Here is a 14308-nt window from a genome sequence, read left to right on the forward strand (position 1 = left end):
GGTTGCAAAACTAGAGCTCTTAGAGGCTAAACGGGGACATTCTATATCAACTGGTGACGAATTTACCTATTGATAGTTGCTGACCTTTCATAACATTTTAAGAATACTACCTCTTTCTGCAGCTGCTCGTGTTTCCAGTTAATTCCAGCAAAATTCTATTTTTCTTATGTGTTTTATTTTTAATAGTGGTACCCGCACGGCTTCGTTCGTAATAGAAAAATTAAAAGGTCTTTTGGTTCGCCTGTATATTTACAAATGTATGGTGAATTTTCTCGCCAATTGGCTTGTACCCATGTTACGGTTCCACGTTCATGATAATTTCGTAAATTACTCGTCCATTTTATAATATTTTTGTTCTTAAAATTGGAATAGAAAAAGAACCACATCGAATTTTCGAAAAATCGCTTCGAGGTGCGCACCCCCATGCTACAAACTAACTTTGTGTCAAATTTCATGAAAATCGGCCGAACGGTCTAGGCGCTATGCGCGTCACAGACATCCTATAGACATCCTCCGGACAGAGACTTTCAGCTTTATTATTAGTAAAGATGAAATTACTAGAAAATCGTGAAAATTATGACGGATAAAAATTGCTTCTACATTTGAACGATTCAATCGCCTGTTTGGTGATAGTTTGATGGTTGAAATTTTAACCCAACTCCAGATGAACCGTCAACTTCAGTGGGTAGCATTCACTGCTGACCATTTTTTCGTTTCTTCATTACCCTGGAATAACAGTATTGCCAGTAAAACAGTTAAGTTACCGGATCCAGTTCAGCCTTGTCACAATAAAGCCTTTCCTTGTATGTCGAACATTACCAAAACATATTATTACCCCATCCAAAATTGTTCCCATTCCTTCAGGAGATTGGTTTTCTTATTTAATTTAGTGTACATCTCATTGTGTTTGTATTTAAGTTATTTTTTTTTTAAGTTTTTGTAACTTTTTTCTCTAAATTCCAAATTTCCCTAACCTGTGTTTCTAAATTTCAAACTTCGTTTATGTGTATTTTTCGACAATATTTTCAAAATTCTAGAAGTTTTATGTCCGTTATTCTACAGCACACTTTTGGTACACATTTTCACTATACGAAACAACCTTTTGGCGCAGTATAGCCCTAAAAAAGCTCTTGGGCAAGGGCGCTCATAGGCAAAATTTTAAGGGGGGGCTCTGATATTTTCCCCATGGTTTAGCAGGATATTTTCCCTATAGAAACCGATTGCAGTACAGATTAGAGTTATTAAAATTTGACATTTTTTATAACTTATTCATTAATTGCAGGAGAAGAAAGGTTTTTACATTTTTGCAAAGAAAAAAGTACTAAAAACAAGGAAGTTCTCATTTCAAAGGGAGGGGGCCTTGAGCCCCCACTTGCCCCCCCCCCATATATGGACACTCTTTCTCTTGCATCATTTAACAAATACAACCAACCAACCGTATTATCAAATTATCATACCGTGGAACGAATTTCATTGCTGGTGACGTCAGGAGCGTTACTCGATCATTGGCTATTGTTATATATGAGGATTAGCATTCATTAAGTCGTAAAATATAGAATCTGATTTTAGAGATGATGAACGTTTTATTATAGAGTAATATAGGTTGTTTATTAATTATGAAAAAAGAAATTTATGATTCGATGTGTCATTTATTTGCAGAGTTCAAAGAAGCTTTCGGACTGTTTGATCACAATGGAGACGGGTCTATAGAAGCCGCCGAGTTGGGCGTTGTCATGAGGTCACTAGGACAAAGACCAACAGAAGCTGAGCTGGTCAATATGATCCGCCTGGTAGACCAGGATGGTATTTATTTTATTATTTCACTCCATTAGCTGTACATTGAATACAAATACAATGTGTCATGGGGTCACTAGGACAAAGACCAACAGAAGCTGAGCTGGTCAATATGATCCGCCTGGTAGACCAGGATGGTATTTATTTTATTATTTCACTCCATTAGCTGTACATTGAATACAAATACAATGTGTCATGGGGTCACTAGGACAAAGACCAACAGAAGCTGAGCTGGTCAATATGATCCGCCTGGTAGACCAGGATGGTATTTATTTTATTATTTCACTCCATTAGCTGTACATTGAATACAAATACAATGTGTCATGAGGTCACTAGGACAAAGACCAACAGAAGCTGAGCTGGTCAATATGATCCGCCTGGTAGACCAGGATGGTATTTATTTTATTATTTCACTCCATTAGCTGTACATTGAATACAAATACAATGTGTCATGGGGTCACTAGGACAAAGACCAACAGAAGCTGAGCTGGTCAATATGATCCGCCTGGTAGACCAGGATGGTATTTAAATTTTTTTTTATTATTTTACTTCATTAGTTGTGCATTGAATACAAATACCATTTGTCATGAGGTCACTAGGACAAAGACCAACAGAAGCTGAGCTGGTCAATATGATCCGCCTGGTAGACCAGGATGGTATTTAAATATTTTTTTTATTGTTTTGCTTTATTAGTTGTGCATTTAATACAAATACCATGTGTCATGAGGTCACTAGGAGAAAGACCAACAGAAGCTGAGCTGGTCAATAATATCCGCCTGGTAGACCAGGATGGTGTTTAAATATTTTTTTATTATTATTTTACTTCATTAGTTGTGCATTTAATACAAATACCATGTGTCATGAAGTCACTAGGACAAAGACCAACAGAAGCTGAGCTGGTCAATATGATCCGCCTGATAGACTAGGATGGTATTTAAATTTTTATTATTTTACTCCATAAGTTGTACATTGAATGCAAATACCAGATAATCGCTTTGAATTATATCGTGCTGTAACCTTAGATCATTGAGTGGTGATGATGGATGATCACTAGTGGTTGTTGACGCAGGAATCTGCGCTGGAAAAAGTGAGGGGAGATCACGTGACTGCGAACTTCCACGGAAGACGTTTCGCCAGAGATACACTAATTCTCGTAGGGATTTGAATAATCGTCGATTTTATTTTTTTACTTTCTTCTTGAAATGCTTTGCCACATGTTTTTTTTCTGTCACCCGCTAGCGCATAGTTTACTGATCCATGGATGAGTGTTTTTTTTTTTTTTTTCAATTTCTATTGTAAGTTGTTGAGTTATGCCGATTTAAAAATGACTCTAAAATTTGCGCTCATTGAGAAATAGAGTTAGTATTTCACGCTGAAACCGAAAGACTTAACCACGTTTTACACGGCGGCGAAATTATTTGATGTTTTCCCCCGACCTCTCGCCCTTACTCCTGCTTCAGTGTTTCTTCTGCCTTGCTGTTTTCTTTCAAGAACTAAACACTTAGAAACAAACTAAAAATTGAAACATTACATTAAACATACTTAAAATATTTATTTCATTTAAGCCCCTTTATAAAGCTAACCTCATTGTATTCTTAACATATTAAACATTAATCTCATTTTTCCGTTAGTCTACTCAATTAAACAATATTTTCCTGCATCATTTGCTCCTTCAGTGCGGATTGGTAAAAAACATGGTTATACTTTTTTTTTTCCAAGAACTAAATATTTAGAAACAAATAAAAAATTGATTAATTACATTAGAATTCATTTAAAATATTTATTTCATTTCAGCCCTTTTATAAAGCTAACCCCATTGCATTCTCAACATATTGAACATCAATCTTATTTTTCTGATAGTCTACTCAGTTAAACTATCTTTTACTGCATCATTTACCCCTTCCAGTTTTTGATATCAATGCGGAGGATACTTTGAGTGCAGATTAGCAAAAACCACGCAGATATTTTTTTCGTTTCTTTCAAGAACTAAACACTTAGAAACAAACTAAAAATTGAAAAATTACTCTAACCGTACTTAAAATATTTATTTCATTTCAGCTCCGTTATAAAACTAACCTCATTGTATTCTTAACATATTGAACATTAATCTCATTTTTCCGTCAATCTACTCAGTTAAACAATATTTTCCTACATCATTTACCCCTTCATTGCGGATTGGCAAAAACCATGGTTATACTTTTTTTCCCAAAAACTAAATACTTAGAAACAAATTAAAAATTGATTAATTACATTAGATTTTATTTAAAATATGTATTTCATTTCAACCCTTTTATTAAGCTAACCCCATTGCATTCTCAACATATTGAACATCAATATTATTTTTCTGTTAGTCTACTCAGTTAAACAATCTTTTCCTGCATCATTTACCCCTTCCAGTTTTTGATATCCATGCGGGGGATACTTTGAGTGCAGACTGGCACGAGTTCTGCATTCTTATCGGTATCGAACACTGAAAGTCAAGACCACATCTTTTGATTGATTTGAAGAGGCATTGACCTGGAAAGAAAGTGGTATATAAAACCGCTGATCGACGTTTGATAAATCAGTTTATGGCCATCCACGTGAAAAATACATGCGATCAATACTTTTTGGCCGCCCGCAACCTAAGTCGGTATTTTATTGTAATATGGCAGACAGACAAAAGCTGAATGTTTTATTGCTGATCCGTTTGCAAAAAGAATTGATTCTGATAATGTGTTGCTGGAATCGAAATAAGAATTCTCCCCCCCCCCCTCCTCCCACTCCTGTTTTTGGTTGAAGGGGGGAGAATAAGCGGCTTCGGCGATTTCTTGCAACATTGAAATGGAGTTTTTTGACCAGACATTTTTTTTAAAAATAACTCTATTAATAATCTTCCGATAGTAATTTATCTATTAATTTGCATTCTAATACTATGTAGATGTTAGATTAAAAAATACTGTTTCTTCAGACTACTTATGGAAATTTTGCTGAATTTCCGAGAATTCATTTGTTTACGAAAAAATTGGATTTTAGTATTTAACTAAACTTATTTTGTCTTCTAAATTTTCATTTTGATCGCAGACTTTTTGAACAGTTGCTTCATCCATCTGTGCAAATAAGACATTTCTAAGCATATGTTTGACTTCTGTTCCCGGAATTTTAGAGTTGGGCTTTTGATTGTTATATATTCAAACAGCATAAGGAAAAATTACAAAGAATAAACTTTCTTTGAAAAAAAATTTGTACTTGAAAACTTAGGATTTGCACGTGTTTCAGTAGTGAGCAGATGGTAACATGTACAAATCCTTATTTTTTAAACATAAGAAAACTTTTTATAAAGTTGATACTTCATATTATGATGCGTAATGGTTTCTTATATTCATATATATAACAATCAGGGGCGACTGGGTCCCGCAAGAGGGAGACAACCTTGACTTCCAAAATGCGCACAGGTTCGAGGGCGCAAAAAAAAGCGCACAGGTTCGAGGATGTAAAAAAATGCGCACAAATTCAAGGGCGCAAAAAGAACAAAACGTGGGTCACAGGTTCAAGTGCGGAAAAAAACGAAGACGCACAGGTTAAAAGAGCCAAAAGCGCACAGGTTTGAGGGCGCGAAAGAAAAAAGAACGAAGTGCACAGATTTAAGGGCAGAAAAAAAGTTTCCCAAAGGTGCACAGGTGAGAAGGCGCTGCCTGATAACAATTAAAATCCAAAGTCGCATTTAAGTCATCACAAGTATAGTAAACACAAGGTTAAACATTTACAATGTATTTAATGGTTTTTCGACACGATAACACCAAAATATGACATTTTAAGTTGCTTAAGCATTAATACATAATTCTTTGCGTTGTATTAAATAGGAGTTGAGTAAAATCCTATACCTCTTAGAACAAAATTACAATATTATGTTTAACTGCTATTTTGTTCTACCGTAATTTATCACCGGAAAAAAAATCGAATTTTAATATACTGGCACACAATTGACTCTCGGAACTGCTACGCCTTGACACAAATTATTATTATTATTGCTATAATTATTTTGTGACTTTTGCATTACAGCTGAAATATTTATCACCAATTTTCAAGCGAATTCAATTTTATAGACTCTCTGAGCTCTTTCGTTTTCTTCTTTCCCTCTTTCGTCCTCACCATGCACCCACCACTTATTGAAAATTTCAAAACTGCTTTTCGTTTTCAGCCACAAATAAAAGGGTGGTTCAAGTATCTGGCTGATCTCAGCATTTGCATAAACATGAAAGAACTGCAAACACGGACTCAGATGGCGGTTAGAGCTAAAGAAATTTGAAGATGTTTAAATAAATTAAGGAAAATAAAATTACCAATGAAAGTTCTTTGAAATGTGTCGTGTAGGTAATAAATTTTTTAAAAAAGGTTCAGTTCAGAGTTGAAGCATTAAGGCCATGGAGTTCCTCATTATATGTTGTGAAAATTAAAGCTCATTACTTAGGAAACTGTTTTGAAAAGTTATTATATTATTATGCGCTACGTTGCCGTTAATTCGATACTTGTTTAACCGGAAGAATGTTTCATTCTTGTAATTATACTGGCTTGTTACTTGGCATCGTTTAACACCACATTTCTTTTAGATATTTAGAAGGGCATTTACATTTCGAAGGGCAAAGACGTTATCTATATAGGCGTGAAAAAAATTATCTCCCTCCCTTCCCCCCTTTATATAAAAGTTCTTAAAATCAATTTAATTGGTTTAAAAGATTGAACACAAACGTAAAACAATTCATTGAGCACATGGGTAACATTGTAAGTAGGGATTGCAATACCGGTATACCGAATACCGGTATTTCTAGAAATTATGCAATTTCGTAATACCGGTATTTGCTAAGGTAAAATACCGGTATTTTCGGTATTAGTTGAAAATAACAAAGAGTTTCAAAATTAAAGAATTTTCAATTCAACTTATTAAATATCTACTTATATTTTAAATGTACATTTCTTTTTGCATCATACGGAACCAAAATGAATCTACTGATATAATCATTTGGCTTCACAAAAGTACGAACTAATATAATACCATTAAATAAAAGTAGCGGAAAAATTGAAAAATAATATTTTCATTAATATATAGTGAGATGAATTGCATTTTTGTGCACCATATTTTTATTTTTTCTATTTCCCTCATCACTCACTTTCCCTTTTGTGAAAGTTAATTTGAAGTGTAATTTCGAATGTATTTGTTCTATGAATAATTTATTCCAACCATCAACTGCAGTGAAACTTTATGTAATTTTCTTAATATTTGTCTCAACTGAACTGAATTTTGGCAAAAAAAAAACTTTTTCTTGTTAGTAAAACAAATGGTAATTTGTTGTCACCGGTGTTGGTTTGTTGTCATGTCTCGCTTTTTACTTGGCAAGGTAATATTTAGAAATTGTATTGTACCTTGAAAAATTTCACAGAGGTTAAGCATAATCATTTGAAACACATTTTCAGATATTTAAATAATTATAATAGTAAAGAATTTCGAAAAGAACGCGAAAACGAATAAGAGAAACTAAGAAAATCAAATTTAGACACGTTATTCGTCAATTTCAAACCACTGTAAAAATAAAACACAAACTTCTCCTGCTCAAGAGAAAATGGTATGAATATTGAAAAAGTATCGTCTCTTGGGAAAAAATTACAACTAGCTATAAATTGAAAAAAAAAAAGAAAATAATAAATGCAATACAAAAGAAACACACACACACATTCTGAAAGAGTGTTTTCGACTGTGGGAAAGTTGAGCGCTAAATGAGTTCCAGGCTTAGAAACAATGCAATAAATGCATTACCTTTTTTACTATTATTGATTTTTTATTATGACATTCGCTCCTTCATTTTATATTTGTTCACAATACGTTTTCATAAAAAAATACAATTTTTGTGCAAAATTATGAAATGTGGCAACAAAACAATGTTTTCAAACATTTTTTAAAGAAATTTCAAATACCGGTATTAATACCGGTATCCCGGCATCACGTTTTAAAAATACCGAATACCGGTATAGAATTTTTGGTCCGGTATTGCAATCCCAAGTCGTAAGATTAGTGTTGCAAAGGGAGGAAAAAACCGGGTTTAGTCCCGGGAATAAACCGGATTTTTTGGGAAGGGAATTTTCAAGTGATTTAAAGGGAGGCAAACTTTATTTGTATTCTAATCTTTTTCGTACAAGATTTTAAAATTTTAATGCTTTTTGTTGTGAATGCAGTTGTGTAACTTTTTTCTAAACAATTATGCCAAATCGACTGGTTAGGAGCAGTAAGCTACCCTTAACTGACTAATAATTTATTGATTTGCACTTAAATATTTAACTGATTGACTTAAATGCTCAATATTTTTTGAGCACTACTAATTTTTAATTAAACATTTAAATGATTTATTTGTAGAATTAGCGTTCTTTAATAATAGCACTAAGATAAGTCACACCATTCATAATACTTTAAAATCACGTCAGCAAGAGTTACTAGTTATTTTTGGACATCAATCTACAATTTTAATTTCTTTCAAAAAAAAAAGCTTGTTATATTGCTTGTTGCATATACTTAGAACTTACTTTTTTAGCAATGATATCATCTAAAAAAATCTTACATAATCATGTTTTAAGCCAAAAATCAACATGGCAATCCAAAATTCCCAACGTTCCTCTAAGTTCTGATTTTATTCCCGTAGCTCAAAAACTGTGGGTTGTTTGCATCTCTGGTATAAGGAAACGTTTTGTTTGCCTTTTTGAGTTTGGAAGCCCCCCAGTGTGAATTCCTGGGCATCAAAGTGTAGAAAGATCTGACAAAGATCCCACTTGAGCTGTGAATTTGTTTAAAGAACATACACTCAAACGAACACAAAGACAGTTTAATGTTAGATATACGTCATCCTTGTTCGATCGAGAGAAATGGAAGTATGCTCAGAAGCATGGACATGCAAATAGAGCATAAAAATAGATTCATGCATGTATGAGGTATTGAAGATATGAATATAGATTTAAAAACACTATTTTTTAAAACCACGACTACATGTTTTTTCTATCCTAAGCGATGTAGTATATACATTAGGGTGGTTCAAAAATACAAGCTAAAAAAAGTGTCTCCTAAATACCAGGACACCACTCAATATTTTTAGACTTATGGATAGCAATATACTGAAGGAATTGTAGTTTCCTATTTTGACTGATAGAAGGTGCTCAACCCCCTCCCCCAAACTTTATCAGTATGGGGAGGGGGGTTAAAAAATACATTGAACTGAAAAAACAATGCTGCGTATTTTAATATACACGAGTAATATGCATATATATTGCAATGAAATAATTATGAACAAAAAAAGAGCTGGGGAAATTAATGTTTCTAAATTTGGGATATTTTCTATGCTACGGCTCATGTTAAATTGAGGGGTCATTGAGCACCCTCTTAAAATTTGAATAAGAAGCGAAAACTTTTACAGCATAATACTATTGGTAAGTCTAAAAAAATAGGGCACGTCCTGACTGTAGCTGAAAAAAAAAATTTTTTTGAACCACCCTTATATAGATACATATTTAACTCCATGTATTTATACAGGGTGTTCTGAAAAAGAATGGCTGTTTTCAAAAATGTATTACAGGACAACAGTTAATGCTAAGACAATAATTACAGCAGTAAATTCATTAGGTGGGCTGTAAATTTTTTCCTCCCAGATCTGCAAATTTTAGTTCAAAAGTTTCCCAATAGATGGCGCTGCAGATAGTAAACCCGTAAATTCAAGAAAGATTGAAAATTACATGTTACTTTTTCGAAAAATGTCTTAATGAACAAAATTACAAAACAATATTTTCAAACTGTCTACCGTCGGCTGCAGTCACATGAAGTAATTGGGAAAAAAATAGATGATTTTCAATTCTTCTCTTGTGACTAACGGACTTACTATTTGAAGCGCCATCTGTAGAAAATATTTTGAGCTAAAATTTGGAACTCACGGGGAAAAAATTTACAGCCCATCACATGGATTTTCTGCTAGAACTTGTTTTTTTATCATTAACAGTTGTCTTTATACATTTTCGAAAACAGTCAGTCTATTTCAAGACATCCTGTAAATGGATGCATAAGTAGTCAGAAAAGCGACACTAGGTAAAAATCTTCTTACAGGTTTATGAAACTAAAAGTAATAAGTCTATGGAAATTTCAATGCAGTTTACGCATAAAAGTCTTTAAAAAAAGAGTTAAAGTAAACAGAAAGAAAATTTCATGCAAAAAGAAATGCATGAGAAAATGAAATTGGGTGAGATATTAACAAATATTAAAAGAATTAGATACATTTCTGGAAGTTCCTACCTGCCCAGAAAACTAAATCGATACGTAGATATTGAATTAGTGGATAACTACATGACTTTTAGAATAGGAAAAACTAAGAGAAAATTATATGAATGGGTGAGGAGACAAAAATGAGAAAATGACACGAAAAGTTTTAATCGATAATCAGATCGACAGGTGTAGTAACAATCTCTGAATATATTGCGACACAAATCTAAACAATTAATTTTTATCTGGCAATGCTACCAGGTCAATACTGGCACCGTTGAATACAGGAAATCCAGGGAGGAGAGCCTTTTTGTGTTGCCTTTTTTCTGATCAATCGAAACCTCTTTTTCTTTCAAATGATTTTTTTTTTCTTCGATTTTCATCATACATACAGTGATTTATTAAAGTAGATCTTTTGTTCAGAAAATCCAATTATCCGAATTTTTGATTATCCGGATAAGATCCAGTCAGTTTATTCCGGTAATGGGAATTATACTGAAATTTATAGATAAAAAGTACTTACAGGTTAATTTATTAATCCTTTCGCCCAATTTTAATAGTCGGCAATATGAATCGTACGTCTGAAACGGTCCTGAGGTTTTCCTGTTAGAGTTGAATGAAGGGGCGGATATTATTCCAAACGATTCGAAATGGGAGGAATTTAAATAGATTAATGCGTTTTAAATGCCGCAGCTTTCCACTCTCAATCATTGCTTTCGTTAAAACCAAATGTCATCGATTTTCTCCAATTTCTTCAGTGTCTGCGTTATTGCCTTTTTTTTTTTTTTTTTTCATCTGAGCATTAAATATTTTGTTGTTATCGTTTATAAGATGTTTTCGATTGGAAAATGGAATGCGAAATTTAAAAGCTGGGGGAAAAAAAAAAAACGAATGCGTGATTTTTTTTTTCATTTTATTTTATTTAAACTTCTATAATTTAACTTGTTTCTAAATATTACTTATTCTTTTAATTTTTGATCTGTTTATTTCAATTTAAATCACATGAAAATGAAAAATACCGTTTTTAATCAAGTGTTTAACTAGTTAACCTGCATTTTCTATTAGAAATGCCTTAACTTTTGTGCTATTCATCGTCTATAGTATAATTGCATGTTTCAGTAACTATAGTTTTAGATAGTAAAGAAAAAAAAGTTTTATCATCCTAGACAATTTCTAGTGAGTTATTTACAAAACACGTTGTTTTACAAAAGGAAACATTTTTGCATACGTACTCAAGGTCTGGCTTGGATTTACGTACAAGCTAAGCAAGCTATAGCTTCGGGCTTTCGCTTTGTTGGGGGCCCCCAACTCCAGGAATTTAGCATGATTCGTTCCAAAAAAAAAAGGAAAAGTACTTCAAAAAATAAATTTTATTTTCTAGTGCTTAAAAACCTTGAAAATTTGGATAAGTGTGACTACAAACTACAAATGAAAGGGGGTAGGGAGAAGGAATGCTTATATATGTCAAATTAAGCTCCTTGCTACATCTCGCACTAAAACTGGAAGAACCATGGTTCTTACGTTTCTGAAACATATTACAATTTTTTGTGACTCACATGTTTCGTATCTTGCTATTTATATAATTCCGAATACAGTATTTTGGAAATTCTATTGTTATTGCTTGCTTTTATTTTACTTCTGCATATGGTCTATCTGTTTTTCTGTTTATCACGAAAAAAAAGTACACTATTTCTATTCCTTTTCGTTTTATGCTCGAAATGCAACTGAAGAAAACTTGTTGTCATGAGAAATCTGTAGCTTCTTTTTTCTTTCAAATTTAAAATAGCTGTTTCTTACAAAGTTAGAACAGGACGTAAAAATGTACAATCAAGTACTAAAATATCAAAAACTAAAGTACAAATGAAGTGCGTTAAATAATTTTAGTTGTGCTAGATTCCTTGAAAATAATTAAATAATAAGTCTTTGAAAATCCTAAGCAAAGTAGAATCCAATTTTATTTCTTATCAAGTGTATAAATTATGAATTGTTCAAATGGGCAGAATGTTGCTCTTATTTCCCATTTTCTAATTTTTACACCATTTCTTTTAAAGCATTTTTTACTATTGATCATTTTATATTTAATTCATTGTTGTATTTGTCGGTGGGTTGGGGGGATTATTAAAAACTAATTGTACCGAAAGTCAATGTCAGCAAGTAACAATGCACTGTCTTTTCTCTTCCCGCGCTCTTTCTCTCTGTCAACTGCTGTCATTGATTCGTCGAATCAAAAGCAATTTTTACTGTGAATTATCTTAATTTGCGAAAGAGTATACAGCTTTAAAAAAGTTTTGTTTGCCTATTTCTGTCCTGATATTTTTGTAGTTCCAATTATATTTTATAAGGCTTCAAAATTCAGAATTTTATATATTTTTTTCAAAATTTCCTCCGGAGGAGAAATCCTCGGACCCCCTACAATTGGGGACATTCTATACCCCACTTAAAGGGGAGTCCTGGGTCATTCTTTTGATACCATTCTCTCTCTTAAGCTCAATCCAAAGAGGACAGCAGGGAAAAAACATTAAAGAAAAAACGATCAGAAAAGTAAAAAAATTACTGTATATACCAAAGGACTAACATAGTCAAGGCGGAAAAAATAAAAAATTGCCTCTTACACCACCAAGAGAAACGTTGTTCAAACTACAAAAGGTGCCCTATACCTGAAATAGCTTAGGGCCCCGCTAAGTCTAAATCCGGCCCTGCTCAAGGTGTTAAATTGATATACGATGGTTACTTTGTAAGCTCTCTTAAGTTATAATACAGTCTTGAAGTAACTCTAATGCATTAGTAAAATAGAAGCAGTTAAAAATGTTGAGAATGAAAGATTATAAAATATTAATGTTACGGAGAAAATTATAAGTCATAGTATTTTATTTATACTATGCTATCGAGTAGTATATCCATATGTCCTCAAACTTAAATCATACACCTACTAAACTTGAAAACTTGGGATTAAGATTTAAACTCGAAATTAATCAGAAATTACAAAAATACGGTTAATCATATTGTAAATGAAATTTGATAGTTTGGCATAATAGAAAAGTAAAAAAGGACTTCTTTTATCTCAGAAAAAATCTTTAAATAACGCTCAGTTTTCTCGTTTAATTACCCAGCAAAACTAAAAATTGAAACAAAAGGTTTCCGCCTACTAAAATTTATGTATACTCGTAGAAGTAATTAAAACCATGTGACAAATTAATGTTGTTGGCAATTTATTTTTCCTTTAATTGCAACATTCATCTGTTCATCGTGTATAATCTATCAAATGACCTTAGGAACGGGAGTGGAACAATTTGTAGATGTAATTTTAATTTGAAAATGAGAAATCTATTGCTTTTAGTAACGACTAGTTTGCTCTGTTGAGCAGAAGCGCCTCAAATGGAGGTCACGGAAGATCACAGTGACCTTCCAAAAATTTCCTTACTTGAAAAGTTTTGCTTGGTAATGACTTAAAATTTGTAAACAGTATTGTAGCATTAGAATCAATTTGTTTTTTTATATATTTTTATTTGTATGTTCAATGATAGTACCGAAAATCCCTTCTCATCGGATATAGGTACGTCGGTAAAATTCGGAGTTGCGTTTGGTAAAATGAGAATATCCTCCCCTCCCAAAAATTTTGGTTCGGAGCAACCGTGTTGATCTTTATCTTTACTAATAATAAAGCTGAATGTCCCTCTGTCTGTCCGGATCTCTGTCTGTCAGGATCTCTGTGACGCGCATAGCGCCTAGACCGTTCCGCCGATTTTCATGAAATTGGGCACAAAGTTAGTTTGTACCATGGGGGTGTGCACCTCGAAGCGATTTTTCGAAAACTCGATGTGGTTCTCTTTCCAATCCAATTTTAAGAACAAAAATATCATAAGATGGACGAGTAAATTACGAAATTATCATAACGTGGAACCGCAACATGGGTACAAGCCAATTGGCGAGAAAATTCACCTACATTATTTGTAAATATATACAGGCGAACCAAAAGACCTTTTAATTTTCTATTACGGGCAAAGCCGTGCGGGTACCACTAGTATAGTAATAAGTTCAAGGTTACTACGAATGATTCATTCGCTTTTGAAAAGCTATATATGCTATATCCAAAAGTATTGCACGTTTGAGGACTATATGAAAATAACCACAAACTGATCAAGATTTGTAATTGTGTTAACCAGGAGGTAACTCTAAAGCACTAGATCTAAGCTTAAGTTGCGACCCGTTCGCCTCTTGGGGTTAAATGCCTCTTTCCAAAGGCGCCGA

General features: G+C 33.1%; 1 protein-coding gene across 2 annotated transcripts in view; it reads left to right on the forward strand.

The window, feature by feature from the left end:
- Nucleotides 1–14308, forward strand: part of LOC129223381 (calmodulin-like) — a 311700-nt gene that overhangs the window by 244306 nt on the left and 53086 nt on the right. For both annotated transcript variants that reach the window (XM_054857962.1, XM_054857961.1), the window contains exon 3: nt 1660–1803. In XM_054857962.1, the coding sequence (XP_054713937.1) occupies nt 1660–1803 (144 nt within the window). The remainder of the gene's footprint in view (nt 1–1659; nt 1804–14308) is intronic.

The sequence above is a fragment of the Uloborus diversus genome, chromosome 5 (assembly GCF_026930045.1).
Source record: "Uloborus diversus isolate 005 chromosome 5, Udiv.v.3.1, whole genome shotgun sequence".
Classification (NCBI taxonomy): domain Eukaryota; kingdom Metazoa; phylum Arthropoda; class Arachnida; order Araneae; family Uloboridae; genus Uloborus; species Uloborus diversus.